The sequence below is a fragment of the Siphateles boraxobius genome, unplaced genomic scaffold (genome assembly GCF_051911475.1).
Source record: "Siphateles boraxobius isolate OS27281-9 unplaced genomic scaffold, OSU_SipBor_1 7, whole genome shotgun sequence".
Classification (NCBI taxonomy): domain Eukaryota; kingdom Metazoa; phylum Chordata; class Actinopteri; order Cypriniformes; family Leuciscidae; genus Siphateles; species Siphateles boraxobius.
In genome coordinates, this window is record NW_027509197.1 from 39,997,501 (window position 1) to 40,016,953 (window position 19,453).

A 19,453-nucleotide genomic window follows, 5' to 3' on the forward strand; every position below is an offset into this window, starting at 1 on the left:
ACATGCTTTTTGAATATTAAAATGGTATAAAAAATCTGGTAATCTGGATTGTGTCTGGTCTCCACAGGACTCCTCGATCTCAGCGTCTGCTGTTCCTCCTCGCGTCACGTCTTCAGCCGGAGAACTTCTCGCCGCCGCTAAAGTCCAGCTGCCTCTCAACATGTGAGTCCACACACACACACACACACACACACACACACACACACACACACACACACACACACACACACACACACACACACACACACACACACACACACTCACACACACACACACACACACACACACACACACACACACACACACACACACACTCACACACACTCACACACACACACACACACACACTCACACACACTCACACACACACACACACACACACACACACACACACACACACACACACACACACACACACACACACACACACACACACACACACAGAGACGTCTGCTTTTACATCTGTAACAGTGTTTGCTCATCTGCAATATGTCTCTAAGGTGTTTATGATTTTGATTGAATGTAAAACTGCTTTTTTCTAAGACGTTTGTACACAACATATGTTTTCCAGATGAAGTCTTCGAGACATACCTGTTATATAGGCTCTATACATTATTATTATTATTATTATTATTATTATTATTATTATTTTCATGTGTATTTATTTTTATGTATATTTATTTATATTTGACTGAAATACTAAATATAATTACATATATTATGTAGATATTGTATATGTTGTTTTATTTACATATATATATATATATATATATAATATATAATATTTTATATTAATTCTATATTATTATTATTATTGTTATTTTGTATTTTATATATTTTATAAATTTTTTTAGGTATTTTTTTGTATTTGAAAATCTATATTTGTAGAGAATATCATATATTGTTTTATTTTTATATAATAATAGTAACGATAATGATTTAATATTATCATTATTGTATTTTTTCTTTCATTCACATACCATCTGGGTCCTATACATTATTATTATTATTTTTTATTTTTTTGTATATTTATTTTTTTGTATATTCATTTATATTTGACTGAAGTACTCAAGATAATTATACATATTATGTATCTATAGAGAGATTGTATATGTTGCTTTTTTATTTTTTTATATATATTAATAACAGTATTTAAATTGCATTATTATACTATAATAATTCTGTTATTATATATATATATATTTATTTTTATGTATATTTATTTATATTTGACTGAAATAATGTAGAGAAAATCTATATTTGTAGAGAGATTTTATATATGATTTTATTTTTGTATAATAATATTTAAATGTACTGTATATTCATATGCGACATATTTGATTTAATTAAATTAAGTCAAATATTTTGAATATTAATATAGCCTACATAATATTAATATATATATATATATATATAAAAACATCAATATAAACATCAGCTGATGTGATTGATTATGTCAGGATCATATGTTTGAAGGATTAGTGTTTTAGCATTGGCGGTGTGTGTTTTTAGCTCCTCATGTGAGAGATTCATAAAACCGCTGTGTGTTTTAGCAGCGGATTCGATTTGATTGGGATTTATTGTAATAAAATGCTGCTGTTGTAGTTGATCAGAGAGGCATCAATCCTGCGTCACACACATGTTGTGAACAGTTAAAAAAAACAACTCTGATTTTGTAGCAGCACATTTAGTGAAATGACACACACTTTCAGCTTTTATTAGCGAATCCCACAAGCCCCTCATTTCTCCATCCTTCGACTCCGTGACGGAAAAACAAAGTGATGATGGTGTTTTACTCTCTGCAGTCTCTCAAGTGCGATTAGAGTCGCAGCCCTACTTACACACACACATACACACCGCTGTCTCCTCAGGGTGACACAACAGAGTGTTTCTGATGTCTGCTTTGGAAGAGTCTTCTCGGCTGTTTTCTCTATTATCTTTAGACGCCATGTTTACTGTTGAATTCTACAGAATAGAGTTAAATATTAATATATTTGTTCCCATTAGTTAAGTAAAGGATAATGTACATCCAGCCGGTTGTTCTCTCAGAATAAACCCGACAGGGTGATCAGGCCTCGACGCGAAGCGGATGTACGTTACCCTGCTTATTATACGCCTACTTTAAGTAAATTATTATACACAAAATAATGATCTGAGTAGAAATATTTGATTAGCTCTTTAAACGCAAAGCTTCGTGGAGAGAGCAGTTTCAGCGACAAGAGATGCGATATACAGTCATAACACTTATTACACAGCATTTCAACACATAAACAATTAAGGAGATAAGAGATATTGATTTCAGATTAAACTGTTTTAAAATCGTACCTGTTTGTGTTTTATAATCCAACAGTGTACAAAACAATAGTCATTAAATGGCAGTTTGTATGAAACAAGAGAGCGAGTCCATGATACTGGATAGCAATTAAACTAGAATGTACATTTCCAGAAGAAAATGTGAAGTGGTGCCTGCAGTGGCAAAACTCACCACTCGGTTGCTAGGGTGTGGTACATGATTGCATACGAGCCAAAATAAATGTCTGTACGATGTTTTGGTGCTGAGATATGGCTTATTCATGTGTTCAGGTGGTTGCTAGGCGGTTGCTATGGTGTTGCTAGGGTATTTTGGGTAGTTGCTATGACGTTGCTAGGCGATTGCTAGGGTGTTCTAGGTGGTTGCCTAGTGGTTGCTAGGGTATTCTGGGTGGTTGCTAGGGCGTTGCTAGGGTGTTCTGGGTGGTTGCAAGGCGGTTGCTAGGGTATTCTGGGTGGTTGCTATGGTGTTGCTAGTTGGTTGCTAAGGCATTCTGGGTGGTTTCTATGGTGTTACTAGGTGGTTGGTAGTTGTCACAGATGGTTACTATTGGAGTTCTTAGCATTTTCTTGGTATGATTTTGCACTTACCTACTTGCTATTAGCATGTAGCTATTCACAGCTAGCATGTGTAGCATGTTGGAAGTCCTGTTTGCTAGCATGAGTCAAAAGAACCAACCTCCATCTCTATACGATGTTCTGATGCAGAGATATATGTCTTGCAAAAAGGTTGCTAGGGTACTCTGTAAGTCAATGGGGCAACTTTGAGCAGCTCCTGCCCCCCAGGGGTGCAACTTTTACCCCATTGTGAGGTATGTTCTTACAGAGCCTGTCAGCCTCTTCAAATGTGGCAAATCACGCGTTTCTGTGAAATCTGATTTCTTAGCTATGACTCGTCAAAGTTTGTTGGAATGTTAAGTCTATGGGATTTTTTTGGGCGCTTTTTTGCCCCTGGGGCAATTACCGTACCCCCGATCTCTTAGAAAAGATGCAGCACACCTCTCCTCAATAAGCCGCACGATTTGACGCCTCTCTCAGGGGTCTGTGATGTCAGCATGTATTTTTTATAACATAGTAACAGATAGAGTTATATAGAGTTGTAGAGTTATATAGAGTTATTATAGAGTTTGGTAAGCACCACTAATAAGTATGCACAATAACAATAGGGATGCCTTGCCTTTGGCAAGCACCACTAATAACTCTACACAAAATATTGATTCGACTGAGTTTTAATATTTTATTAGCTTCCACGAAGAAAACCCGTTCTTAGCGAGTGTATAGCGCTGCTGACTTCAGTGACCCGGATGCACCAAAGGCAGATCGATTTGTTGCTAAAAGTTGCTAAATGACGTTGTGACCTCATTGCGTAATCGTAACGCAAAACTACACCGTTATGTAATACATAGATGTTATCTGAAATGCTAAGTTAGATTTGTTTGTATTATATATATATATATATATATATATATATATATATATATATGCACAACCACACATATATGCACAGCATTTGTAAATGTAATATAAACAACACTTTTTCATGATCAGATTTTTTTATACAGCATTGATATTGAACAGGTAAACACTTATGAACAATTACATTGTATGTAGGCTATTTTCTTAACCAGTGAAACTACACATGAAATGTGTTTAAATTTTAAAATGTGAAATGCGTGCTATACTGCTGCCCGCAGCCTCTGTGCCTGGCTATATAGACCTCATGTAGCCCCGCCCCTGCACTCGTTCTATTTTGTCTTACGATAGTAAGTACTATAGTATTTTGTCTTCGGGTTTTCACAGTGATTTCCACAGCGATCTTAAGGAATAAGGAATGAACCGCTCATCTATTTCGCTAGCTATTGTTTGGATTAGATTCACTTTCGAAAAGTTGCTAAAAGTTGCCAAATAAATTGTAAAAATTGCTAAATTTGCTAGGTGCTTTTTGAAAAAAAAGTTGCAAGGGTAGTCTAAAAAGTTGCTAAATCTACCAACAAAATTGCTAAGTTGGCAATTCTGCCCGGATGAGCCTGTGTTTCTGTTGTTATCAGGGAATAATATACCGGCGCGATTGACCAATCAGAATCGAGTATTCCACAGAGCCGTGTAATAATGAAAATTAACAATGAGCGATACATTTGTGTAAACCTGGTTAAAACTTAAAATACCCAGTTTGTGAGCATAAGATTACCAGGAATATTTTTTGCTCATTATTAAAGATTTCTCATTTTCCGCAGCTATCTGGCCATGTACGCTTACAAACCGCAGAAGGCCGACGAGCTGGAGCTGCGTAAGAGCGAGATGTACCGCGTGACGGAGAAGTGTCAGGACGGATGGTTCAAAGGAACGTCACTGCGCTCCGGAGCGTCGGGAGTTTTCCCAGGAAACTACGTCACGCCGGTCTCCAGGTGAGGGAGTCACGATCATTCCTGAAACTAATGAAGCTTCTGACACTACTCTAATACTGCCTCTCAGTCCTGCTGTTCTTCATATACATGTTTGAAATATTAAACATATTATTGAGTTACATATTATTTTCACATCTTATTCATATTATTGTAGAGCATTTCTCTATTTTGGTTTGAGTGGATGTTAGTCGGTTTTCAACAATGAGACGTAAATGGAATACGAGTTATAAACGCAGGATTATGATGAAAAATGTTAGAATAATGAGTTATAAATGCAGAATTACGAGGGAAAAGTTTGACTTATGGGTTATAAATGCAGAATTACAGGAAAAAAGTCTGAATTATGAGTTGTAAATGCAGAGTGTTGAGGAAAAAAGTCAGAATTATGAGTTAAAAATGCAGAATTACGAGGGAAAAGTTTGACTTATGGGTTATAAATGCAGAATTATAGGAAAAAAGTCTAAATTATGAGTTGTAAATGCAGAGTTATGAGGAAAAAAGTCAGAATTATGAGTTATAAATGCAGAATCATGGGGTAAAAGTCAAAATTATTAGTTATAAATGTAATATTTAATAAATCAAAATTATGAGTTATAAATGCAGAATTATAGGGGAAATAATGAAGAAAAATTCTGAATTATGAGATGTAAACAGAAGTATCAGAAAAAAGACAGAATTATGAGTTATAAATGCAGAATTTTCCTCGTAATTCTGCATTTATAATATAATTCTCAAATTTATAAAAGCCAGAATTGCAAAATATATACGCAGAATTATGATAAAAAAGTTGGAAACATGCTTCAAAGCAGCTGCTCGTTTTCATGTAGTTGTTTTAATAATCAAGTCATAATTATTTGCATTATTATTTCTGTGTTTGATCAGAGCAGATTTCTAAAGATCTGTTTTATAAAAAACACTTCCTTAAATTACAACACAAACATTCGTTTTTACAGGTCACAGAATTGATCCAGACCTGATTTTACAATATTTCTAGTATTTTTTCATCTTTTATTGAGCCGAGGCTGTGAATGCTGTTTGTTTCAGCCGATCTTTGGGTTAGTTTCGACTCGCAGTAACAGTAAAATGAACGAGCAACAGAAAGAATGTGTTTCCAGATGCTTATCTCCAGCTGAATCAGCTCTGCACAGTGCAGATGTGTTTTACATGCGCAGGCTTTAATGACCAGAGTTGAGAAGGTGAAATTGCTCTGCCGACACATTGATTAGGATATATAGCTGATGCATTAGAGCTGCATTTCCACAGGAGAGAATCTGGAGAGTCTATTACTAGATCTTAGAGCTGCACGATTAATCATTCAAAGTCCTGATCTGGATTTAATCACTCACATGATCTTATTCCTAAATGACAGCGATTCGTCTCTATTAAATCTTTGATAAGTTCGAACATTCAGATCTACGTTCGGATCCAGAGAGAGCCAATGTCATGTATAGATATAAAACAGTCTTTTCTTACACACAGTATCATTATTTCTGTTTTACAATAACTCAGATTTTCACAGAAGTACTGGATAAAAGTTTATAGTTCAGATATAAACACTGATGTGTTTACGGTAGTGATGAAAATAGAAAAAATTTTGAAAGTAACTTGATGCTTCAAATAAAGATTGTATTGACTACATCGTTACACCAGTAGGTGGAGACAAGAGACTGTAAAAAATGTGTTTGTCATTGAATCATTCATTCAGTAATGCAACACTTGAAGTCTTTGTGTGAGTCACTGAATCATTCACTCTAGAGATTTGTTCAAAAACACTGATTCATCCAGTAATGCGAAGTCTTTGCGTGAGTCACTGAATCATTCACTCTAGAGATTTGTTCAAAAACATTGATTCATCCAGTAATGCAACACTTGAAGTCTTTGCGTGAGTCACTGAATCATTCACTCTAGAGATTTGTTCATAAACACTGATTCATCCAGTAATGCGAAGTCTTTGCGTGAGTCACTGAATCATTCACTCTAGAGATTTGTTCAAAAACACTGATTCATCCAGTAATGCGAAGTCTTTGCGTGAGTCACTGAATCATTCACTCTAGAGATTTGTTCAAAAACACTGATTCATCCAGTAATGCAACACTTGAAGTTTTTGTGTGAGTCACTGAATCATTCACTCTAGAGATTTGTTCATAAACACTGATTCATCCAGTAATGCGAAGTCTTTGCGTGAGTCACTGAATCATTCACTCTAGAGATTTGTTCAAAAACATTGATTCATCCAGTAATGCAACACTTGAAGTCTTTGCGTGAGTCACTGAATCATTCACTCTAGAGATTTGTTCAAAAATACTGATTCATCCAGTAATGCAACACTTGAAGTCTTTGCGTGAGTCACTGAATCATTCACTCTAGAGATTTGTTAAAAAACATTGATTCATCCAGTAATGCAACACTTGAAGTCTTTGCGTGAGTCACTGAATCATTCACTCTAGAGATTTGTTAAAAAACATTGATTCATCCAGTAATGCAACACTTGAAGTCTTTGCGTGAGTCACTGAATCATTCACTCTAGAGATTTGTTAAAAAACATTGATTCATCTAGTAATGCAACACTTGAAGTCTTTGCGTGAGTCACTGAATCATTCACTCTAGAGATTTGTTAAAAAACATTGATTCATCCAGTAATGCAACACTTGAAGTCTTTGCGTGAGTCACTGAATCATTCACTCTAGAGATTTGTTCAAAAACCTTGATTCATCCAGTAATGCAACTCAGATTTTCAGAGAAGTACTGGATAAAAGTTTATAGTTCAGATATAAACACTGATGTGTTTACGGTAGTGATGAAAATAGAGAAAATTTTGAAAGTAACTTGATGCTTCAAATAAAGATTGTATTGATCACACCGTTACACCAGTAGGTGGAGACAAGAGACTGTTAAAAATGTGTTTGTCATTGAATCATTGATTCAGTAATGCAACACTTGAAGTCTTTACGTGAGTCACTGAATCATTCACTCTACAGATGTGTTCAAAAACACTGATTCATCCTGTAATGCAACACTTGAAGTCTTTGCGTGAGTCACTGAATCATTCACTCTAGAGATTTGTTCAAATACACTGATTCATCCAGTAATGCAACACTTGAAGTCTTTGCGTGAGTCACTGAATCATTCACTCTAGAGATTTGTTCAAAAACACTGATTCATCCAGTAATGCGAAGTCTTTGCGTGAGTCACTGAATCAATCACTCTAGAGAGTTGTTCAAAAACATTGATTCATCCAGTAATGCAACACTTGAAGTCTTTGCGTGAGTCACTGAATCATTCACTCTAGAGATTTGTTCAAAAACATTGATTCATCCAGTAATGCAACACTTGAAGTCTTTGCGTGAGTCACTGAATCATTCACTCTAGAGATTTGTTCAAAAATACTGATTCATCCAGTAATGCAACACTTGAAGTCTTTGCGTGAGTCACTGAATCATTCACTCTAGAGATTTGTTAAAAAACATTGATTCATCCAGTAATGCAACACTTGAAGTCTTTGCGTGAGTCACTGAATCATTCACTCTAGAGATTTGTTAAAAAACATTGATTCATCCAGTAATGCAACACTTGAAGTCTTTGCGTGAGTCACTGAATCATTCACTCTAGAGATTTGTTAAAAAACATTGATTCATCCAGTAATGCAACACTTTAAGTCTTTGCGTGAGTCACTGAATCATTCACTCTAGAGATTGGTTAAAAAACATTGATTCATCCAGTAATGCAACACTTGAAGTCTTTGCGTGAGTCACTGAATCATTCACTCTAGAGATTTGTTCAAAAACCTTGATTCATCCAGTAATGCAACTCAGATTTTCACAGAAGTACTGGATAAAAGTTTATAGTTCAGATATAAACACTGATGTGTTTACGGTAGTGATGAAAATAGAGAAAATTTTGAAAGTAACTTGATGCTTCAAATAAAGATTGTATTGATCACACCGTTACACCAGTAGGTGGAGACAAGAGACTGTTAAAAATGTGTTTGTCATTGAATCATTGATTCAGTAATGCAACACTTGAAGTCTTTACGTGAGTCACTGAATCATTCACTCTAGAGATGTGTTCAAAAACACTGATTCATCCTGTAATGCAACACTTGAAGTCTTTGCGTGAGTCACTGAATCATTCACTCTAGAGATTTGTTCAAAAACACTGATTCATCCAGTAATGCAACACTTGAAGTCTTTGCGTGAGTCACTGAATCATTCACTCTAGAGATTTGTTCAAAAACACTGATTCATACAGTAATGCAACACTTGAAGTCTTTGCGTGAGTCACTGAATCATTCACTCTAGAGATTTGTTCAAAAACACTGATTCATCCAGTAATGCAACACTTGAAGTCTTTGCGTGAGTCACTGAATCAATCACTCTAGAGAGTTGTTCAAAAACATTGATTCATCCAGTAATGCAACACTTGAAGTCTTTGCGTGAGTCACTGAATCATTCACTCTAGAGATTTGTTCAAAAACACTGATTCATCCAGTAATGCGAAGTCTTTGCGTGAGTCACTGAATCATTCACTCTAGAGATTTGTTCAAAAACATTGATTCATCCAGTAATGCAACACTTGAAGTCTTTGCGTGAGTCACTGAATCATTCACTCTAGAGATTTGTTCAAAAACATTGATTCATCCAGTAATGCAACACTTGAAGTCTTTGCGTGAGTCACTGAATCATTCACTCTAGAGATTTGTTCAAAAACACTGATTCATCCAGTAATGCAACACTTGAAGTCTTTGGGCCCTATTTTAACGATCTAAAACGCAAGTGTCAAGCGCAAAGTGCAAGTAACTTTGTGGGTGGATCTCGGCGCTGTTGCTATTTAACTGGCGGGATAAATTACTCTTGCCCTCGATGCAAATCTGAAAGGGTTCGGTCTGAAGTAGCTTCATTACTCATAGGTGTGGTTTGGGCGTAACGGGAAACAAACCAATAAGAGCTTTATATCACCTTCCCTTTAAGACTATGATGAACGAGGTGCGCTTGTTCCATGGCGCGATACTATTATAACGGCGCATTTACCAGGGGCGCTTCAGAATCGGTTCACAGCCGAGGAGATCGATGTTCTCGCCAGGGCCGTAAGAGAAAGAGAAGTGACATTGGTGATGGGATTTCCCTCGTGTTTTAATATTTTTCCTAATAATAATGTATCATTTGCAAAAAGGAAAATGCATCTGTGTAGATGAGAGAATCATCTACAGTGGATGCGCGTTGTTCACACTCTGTATTATGGCCAAGCATGCGCGCTTAAAATAGCATCTGAATGTACGCGCAACGCGCCATTGACTTTAGACTAGGTTTTTTCTGGTCAGTGGCGCAATTGTTTTCTGGAACTGCAAAATAGCACCAGGGATTGTTAGCGCCGGAGCACGCCTCCTTTTTTGCGCTGAACCGCCCAGGGAGCGCAAGTTCATTCCCTAGTTTGCCGACGTGTGTCTGTGGAGGGAAAAGTCCGCTTTGCGCGGGTGCAAAATACGAATGATACATGCGTCGTGTACAAAGTCAATTGCGCTGGGTGCAAGATAGGGCCCTTTGTGTGAGTCATTGAATCATTCACTCAAGATTTTCGTTCAAAAACACTGATTCATCCAGTAATGCAACAAGTGAAGACTTTGCGTGAGTCATTGAATCATTCATTTAAGAGTTTCGTTCAAAATTCTGCTTCATCCAGTAATGAAACAATCACTGAATCATTCATTCAAGTGATTCATTAAAAAATGCTGATTCATCCAGTAATGAAGCAATTGAAGTCTTTGTAAGTGTGACATTGAATCTTTTTACTGTAGTAACTGACATTTTGTCTGAACCTCATACTAAATGGCTTGTTATTTTGTTTAGTTGTATATTCAAAATTGTGGGCGAATCATGATCTCTATTTTAAACAAAAAAATTATATATATTCTCAGTTTATCAGAATCGTGCAGCTTGAATCTGTTTGAGTCTCTGTATTTTCTTCATCATCACCACATCATCACATGTTTGCTGACGTTACCTGTGAGCCTTTGCATCTGGTGTTTTGAAAACTCCTGAAATAAACGTGCAAACTTTTGCGTTCCCAGTGCTGTTTTAGACGTGTGAGTCTCAGCTGTAATTGGTGAAGTTGCATTTGCTGAAACTTCATGTGCGACAGGCGAGCAAACACCTTTTTTATCATGCAATGAAAGCAGCGATAACGAGCCTTAGACGAGGCGAATCCTCCCGAGTGTGTGTGTGTGTGTGTGTGTGTTTTCACACAGGTGGAGCCGTGTAGCGTCTGTAAACACATTAAGCCACTGCTCCGGGCTTCTGGGAATCATTTTCCCTCAGGTGGTCTCCATGCCGGAGGGTCAACATAAAAACGTGATCTGTTTCACTTAGAGAGGCTGATATCTGAGATCCATCGCTGTGAATCCTCAGCTCTCCTCTGTCTGTACAGCTTCAGTCTGATTAATGCAGCACAAAACGTCAGATTAAATGAAGTATATATGCGTTAAATGTCAGCAGAGTCGCTCGTTCCTGCATCATGAACTGTACAGAATAATAAAGAGTTTAATGGTTACTTGAGTTTATATTGCAGTTCTGTGACCGTTTATAAATACACAAAAGAGGTTCAATGGGGTTCTATATAAAACTCTAGGGTTCTTGACTCAATTTTAAAGAACCTTTTATACCAAAAATTTCTATAAATGGAGAAATGTCTTAAATGACTGCATTATAATTTCAGGTTTAATAGGTTGTTTCATTTTTCTTCCAGTGATCTATGTATCTGATGTACACTGTATGTGTGTGTGTGTGTGTGTGTGTGTATATATGTTCACATTTAGGATCATTCTACGTATGTCCTTAAATGAGACCTTGGAAAACCTTGGGTATATGAGGGAATTTCTGGACCTGAAAAAGTAATGAAAATGAATAAATACTTTAAAAAAATTAAGTTTAAAAAGTTGAGAATGACTAGAAAAATTAAAATTAAAATTAAAAATTAAAATTATTGGTGATAAAAATTGTAAAGGTTGAAGAACATTCACTTAAACTGAACCTTCTTGAATTATAGAATTTAATTTAAATTTATTATAATTATTTTATGTATTAACACTTTATCACGATGTCTCGTTTGTAAACATAAGTTAATGCATTGCCGCTTTTTACAAGATCTAATATAAGTCTCAGGTCTATGTTTTCTGATTGTGTGTGTGTGTGTGTGTGTGTATGTTTTCTGATTGTGTGTGTATGTTTTCTGATTGTGTGTGTATGTTTTCTGATTGTGTGTGTATGTTTTCTGATTGTGTGTATATGCGTTTTCTGATTGTGTGTGTATGTTTTCTGATTGTGTGTCGGCATGTTTTCTGATTGTGTGTGTATGTTTTCTGATTGTGTGTGTATGTTTTCTGATTGTGTGTGTATGTGTTTTCTGATTGTGTGTCGGCATGTTTTCTGATTGTGTGTCTGTATGTTTTCTGATTGTGTGCCTGTATGTTTTCTGATTGTGTGTCGGCATGTTTTCTGATTGTGTGTCCCCATGTTGTGTGATTGTGAGTCCTCATGTTGTGTGATTGTGAGTCCTCATGTTGTGTGATTGTGAGTCCTCATGTTGTGTGATTGTGAGTCCTCATGTTGTGTGATTGTGAGTCGTCATGTTGTGTGACTGTCCCTCGTCATGTTGTGTGATTGTGAGTCCTGATGTTGTGTGATTGTGAGTCCTCATGTTGTGTGATTGTGAGTCCTCATGTGAGTCCTCATGTTGTGTGATTGTTAGTCCTCATGTTGTGTGATTGTGAGTCCTCATGTTGTGAGTCCTCATGTTGTGTGATTGTGAGTCCTCATGTTGTGTGATTGTGTGTCCTCATGTTGTGTGATTGTGAGTCCTCATGTTGTGTGATTGTGAGTCCTCATGTTGTGTGATTGTGAGTACTCATGTTGTGTGACTGTCCCTTGTCATGTTATGTGATTGTGTGTCCTCATGTTGTGTGATTGTGAGTCCTCATGTTGTGTGATTGTGTGTCCTCATGTTGTGTGATTGTGAGTCCTGTTGTGTGATTGTGAGTCCTCATGTTGTGTGATTGTGAGTCCTCATGTTGTGTGATTGTGAGTCCTCATGTTGTGTGATTGTGTGTCCTCATGTTGTGTGATTGTGAGTCCTCATGTTGTGTGATTGTGAGTCCTCATGTTGTGTGATTGTGAGTACTCATGTTGTGTGACTGTCCCTTGTCATGTTATGTGATTGTGAGTCCTCATGTTGTGTGATTGTGAGTCCTCATGTTGTGTGATTGTGAGTCCTCATGTTGTGTGATTGTTAGTCCTCATGTTGTGTGATTGTTAGTCCTCATGTTGTGTGATTGTGAGTCCTCATGTTGTGTGATTGTGAGTCCTCATGTTGTGTGATTGTGTGTCCTCATGTTGTGTGATTGTGAGTCCTCATGTTGTGTGATTGTGAGTCCTCATGTTGTGTGATTGTGAGTACTCATGTTGTGTGACTGTCCCTTGTCATGTATTGTGATTGTGTGTCCTCATGTTGTGTGATTGTGAGTCCTCATGTTGTGTGATTGTGTGTCCTCATGTTGTGTGATTGTGAGTCCTGTTGTGTGATTGTGAGTCCTCATGTTGTGTGATTGTGAGTCCTCATGTTGTGTGATTGTGAGTCCTCATGTTGTGTGATTGTGTGTCCTCATGTTGTGTGATTGTGAGTCCTCATGTTGTGTGATTGTGAGTCCTCATGTTGTGTGACTGTCCCTCGTCATGTTGTGTGATTGTGAGTCCTCATGTTGTGTGATTGTGAGTCTAAATGTTTTGTGATTGTGAGTCCTCATGTTGTGTGATTGTGAGTCCTCTGATTGTGAGTCCTCATGTTATGTGATTGTGAGTCCTCATGTTGTGTGATTGTGAGTCCTCATGTTGTGTGATTGTGAGTCTTAATGTTGTGTGATTGTGAGTCCTCATGTTGTGTGATTGTGAGTCCTCATGTTGTGTGATTGTGAGTCCTCATGTTGTGTGATTGTGAGTCCTCATGTTGTGTGATTGTGTGTCCTCATGTTGTGTGATTGTGAGTCCTCATGTTGTGTGACTGTCCCTCGTCATGTTGTGTGATTGTGAGTCCTCAATTTGTGTGATTGTGTGTCCTCATGTTGTGTGATTGTGTGTCCTCATGTTGTGTGATTGTCAGTCCTCATGTTGTGTGATTGTGAGTCCTCATGTTGTGTGATTGTGTGTCCTCATGTTGTGTGATTGTGTGTCCTCATGTTGTGTGATTGTCAGTCCTCATGTTGTGTGATTGTGAGTCCTCATGTTGTGTGATTGTGTGTCCTCAGGGCCCCGTTTGCGGTCGGTCAGACGCGCTCGTGTCTCCCAGGATCGGCTCAGGTGAAGGCTCCTGGATCCCCGGGCTCCGCCGGCCCCTCGAGTCCCGTCCTGATGTCCTCGGCGTCTCGCTCCGGCTCGCCGCTCTCCAGCCCGTCGTCTCCACACATGAAGAACTGTCTGCGCTTGTCCAGTCAGCAAACTGTCAATCAAGCGCGCTCCGCCATGCAGCTCGGTGAGTCGCGAAAACTCAAAAGAGTGATTAGAAAATCTGATTAATCATGATTTGAGCCCTTTAATGAATTCATGTTTTCAGGTAGAGTGGATGACACGTTGACATATTATATTATATTATGACATATTATTGACATCTTAAAAAACGAATAAAAATGACAACATTTCTAACTCAAATTAAAATTACTAATTCAAAATATTAATAAAAGCTAGTGTCTGAATACAGTAGTGCATATTGTTTGTCATTACTGAAGCTTTCTGCAGTGTTATTTGTCCTCACACACACACACAGTTTTTCCCGCGTGTCAGCTCAGCGCCAATGAAGCGTGTGAACGTGACGCGCTCTGTAATCTATTCAGGTCAGATCGGCGCTCACTGAAGACGCATTAGATGGTAAAGGAGCTTGTTAAAGCATTTTACAGCTCAGATAAGATGTCTGTTGTAATGAATGCCTTGCGCCTGCGTTGGCAGTAATTGCCGGGCTGAATTCTCGGCAGTTCTTGAACTTTGAAGAGCGAAGCTCGTGAAGCGGCACAGAACGGCAGGACGGGACACAGTCTCACTGCAAATCACACCCGCTGTGACATCATCTAATCACACCTGCTGTGACATCATCTAATCACATCTGCTGTGACATCATCTAATCACATCTGCTGTGACATCATCTAATCACACCTGCTGTGACATCATCTAATAACACCTGCTGTGACATCATCTAATCACACCTGCTGTGACATCATCTAATCACATCTGCTGTGACATCATCTAATCACACCTGCTGTGACATCATCTAATCACACCTGCTGTGACATCATCTAATCACATCTGCTGTGACATCATCTAATCACACCTGCTGTGACATCATCTAATCACACCTCATCTAATCACACCTGCTGTGACATCATCTAATCACACCTGCTGTGACATCATCTAATCACATCTGCTGTGACATCATCTAATCACACCTGCTGTGACATCATCCAATCACACCTGCTGTGACATCATCTAATCACGCCTGCTGTGACATCATCTAATCACATCTGCTGTGACATCATCTAATCACACCTGCTGCGACATCATCTGCTGTGACATCATCTAATCACACCTGCTTTGACATCATCTAATCACACCTGCTTTGACATCATCTAATCACATCTGCTGTGACATCATCTAATCACACCTGCTGCGACATCATCTGCTGTGACATCATCTAATCACATCTGCTGTGACATCATCTAATCACACCTGCTGTGACATCATCTAATCACACCTGCTGTGACATCATCTAATCACACCTGCTGCGACATCATCTAATCACACCTGCTGTGACATCATCTAATCACATCTGCTGTGACATCATCTAATCACACCTTCTGTGACATCATCTAATCACACCAGCTGCGACATCATCTAATCACACCTGCTGTGACATCATCTAATCACACCTGCTGTGATGTCATCTAATCACACCAGCTGTGACATCATCTAATCACACCTGCTGTGACATCATCTAATCACACCTGCTGTGACATCATCTAATCACACCTGCTTTGACATCATCTAATCACATCTGCTGTGACATCATCTAATCACACCTGCTTTGACATCATCTAATCACATCTGCTGTGACATCATCTAATCACACCTGCTGCGACATCATCTGCTGTGACATCATCTAATCACACCTGCTGTGACATCATCTAATCACATCTGCTGTGACATCATCTAATCACATCTGCTGTGACATCATCTAATCACACCTGCTGCGACATCATCTGCTGTGACATCATCTAATCACACCTGCTGTGACATCATCTAATCACATCTGCTGTGACATCATCTAATCACACCTGCTATGACATCATCTAATCACACCTGCTGCGACATCATCTAATCACACCTGCTGTGACATCATCTAATCACATCTGCTGTGACATCATCTAATCACACCTTCTGTGACATCATCTAATCACACCAGCTGCGACATCATCTAATCACACCTGCTGTGACATCATCTAATCACATCTGCTGTGACATCATCTAATCACACCTGCTGTGATGTCATCTAATCACACCAGCTGTGACATCATCTAATCACACCTGCTGTGACATCATCTAATCACACCTGCTGTGACATCATCTAATCACACCTGCTTTGACATCATCTAATCACATCTGCTATGACATCATCTAATCACACCTGCTTTGACATCATCTAATCACATCTGCTGTGACATCATCTAATCACACCTGCTGCGACATCATCTGCTGTGACATCATCTAATCACACCTGCTGTGACATCATCTAATCACATCTGCTGTGACATCATCTAATCACACCTGCTGTGACATCATCTAATCACACCTGCTGCGACATCATCTAATCACACCTGCTGTGACATCATCTAATCACATCTGCTGTGACATCATCTAATCACACCTGCTGTGACATCATCTAATCACACCTGCTGTGATATCATCTAATCACACCAGCTGTGACATCATCTAATCACACCTGCTGTGACATCATCTAATCACACCAGCTGCGACATCATCTAATCACACCTGCTGTGACATCATCTAATCACACCTGCTGTGATGTCATCTAATCACACCAGCTGTGACATCATCTAATCACACCTGCTGTGACATCATCTAATCACACCAGCTGTGACATCATCTAATCACACCAGCTGCGACATCATCTAATCACACCTGCTGTGACATCATCTAATCATACCTGCTGTGACATCATCTAATCACATCTGATGTGACATCATCTAATCACACCTGCTATGACATCATCTAATCACATCTGCTGTGACATTATCTAATCACACCTGCTGTGATATCATCTAATCACACCTGCTGTGACATCATCTAGTCACACCTGCTGTGACATCATCTAATCACATCTGCTGTGACATCATCTAATCACACCTGCTGTCATATCATCTAATCACACCAGCTGCGACATCATCTAATCACACCTGCTGTGACATCATCTAATCACACCTGCTGTGATGTCATCTAATCACACCAGCTGTGACATCATCTAATCACACCTGCTGTGACATCATCTAATCACACCTGCTGTGACATCATCTAATCACACCTGCTTTGACATCATCTAATCACATCTGCTGTGACATCATCTAATCACACCTGCTTTGACATCATCTAATCACATCTGCTGTGACATCATCTAATCACACCTGCTGCGACATCATCTGCTGTGACATCATCTAATCACACCTGCTGTGACATCATCTAATCACATCTGCTGTGACATCATCTAATCACATCTGCTGTGACATCATCTAATCACACCTGCTGCGACATCATCTGCTGTGACATCATCTAATCACACCTGCTGTGACATCATCTAATCACATCTGCTGTGACATCATCTAATCACACCTGCTGTGACATCATCTAATCACACCTGCTGTGACATCATCTAATCACATCTGCTGTGACATCATCTAATCACACCTTCTGTGACATCATCTAATCACACCAGCTGCGACATCATCTAATCACACCTGCTGTGACATCATCTAATCACATCTGCTGTGACATCATCTAATCACATCTGCTGTGACATCATCTAATCACACCTGCTGTGATGTCATCTAATCACACCAGCTGTGACATCATCTAATCACACCTGCAGTGACATCATCTAATCACACCTGCTGTGACATCATCTAATCACATCTGCTGTGACATCATCTAATCACACCTTCTGTGACATCATCTAATCACACCAGCTGCGACATCATCTAATCACACCTGCTGTGACATCATCTAATCACATCTGCTGTGACATCATCTAATCACATCTGCTGTGACATCATCTAATCACACCTGCTGTGATGTCATCTAATCACACCAGCTGTGACATCATCTAATCACACCTGCTGTGACATCATCTAATCACACCTGCTGTGACATCATCTAATCACACCTGCTTTGACATCATCTAATCACATCTGCTATGACATCATCTAATCACACCTGCTTTGACATCATCTAATCACATCTGCTGTGACATCATCTAATCACACCTGCTGCGACATCATCTGCTGTGACATCATCTAATCACACCTGCTGTGACATCATCTAATCACATCTGCTGTGACATCATCTAATCACACCTGCTGTGACATCATCTAATCACACCTGCTGCGACATCATCTAATCACACCTGCTGTGACATCATCTAATCACATCTGCTGTGACATCATCTAATCACACCTGCTGTGACATCATCTAATCACACCTGCTGTGATATCATCTAATCACACCAGCTGTGACATCATCTAATCACACCTGCTGTGACATCATCTAATCACACCAGCTGCGACATCATCTAATCACACCTGCTGTGACATCATCTAATCACACCTGCTGTGATGTCATCTAATCACACCAGCTGTGACATCATCTAATCACACCTGCTGTGACATCATCTAATCACACCAGCTGTGACATCATCTAATCACACCAGCTGCGACATCATCTAATCACACCTGCTGTGACATCATCTAATCATACCTGCTGTGACATCATCTAATCACATCTGATGTGACATCATCTAATCACACCTGCTATGACATCATCTAATCACATCTGCTGTGACATTATCTAATCACACCTGCTGTGATATCATCTAATCACACCTGCTGTGACATCATCTAGTCACACCTGCTGTGACATCATCTAATCACATCTGCTGTGACATCATCTAATCACACCTGCTGTCATATCATCTAATCACACCAGCTGTGACATCATCTAATCACATCTAATCTAATCATCTAATCTGTGACATCATCAAACACATCTGCTATGACATCATCTAATCACACCAGCTGTGACATCATCTAATCACATCTGCTGTGGCATCATCTAATCACACCTGCTATGACATCATCTAATCACACCTGCTGTGACATCATCTAATCACACCCTGCTGTGACATCATCTAATCACATGACGACACATTCAGGACTGCTCAAAATAGTGATGCATTACTTGGGGGGATTTATTTTTATTTCTTATTTTATTTTATATATATATATATATATATATATATATATATGTATGTGTGTGTGTGTGTGTGTGTGTGTGTGTGTGTGTGTGTATATCTATATCTATATACCTATATCTATATGTGTAATATATATATATGTGTGTGTATATATACTGTATATATATATG

The 19,453-nt window shown here is 38.6% G+C and overlaps 1 protein-coding gene across 1 annotated transcript in view; it reads left to right on the forward strand.

Moving 5' to 3' along the window:
• Positions 1 to 19,453, forward strand: part of LOC143723736 (E3 ubiquitin-protein ligase SH3RF3-like) — a 149,062-nt gene that overhangs the window by 120,972 nt on the left and 8,637 nt on the right. Inside the window, exons 5-7 of the mRNA XM_077216486.1 lie at positions 68 to 162; positions 4,545 to 4,715; positions 14,005 to 14,228. Of these exons, the coding sequence (XP_077072601.1) occupies positions 68 to 162; positions 4,545 to 4,715; positions 14,005 to 14,228 (490 nt within the window). The remainder of the gene's footprint in view (positions 1 to 67; positions 163 to 4,544; positions 4,716 to 14,004; positions 14,229 to 19,453) is intronic.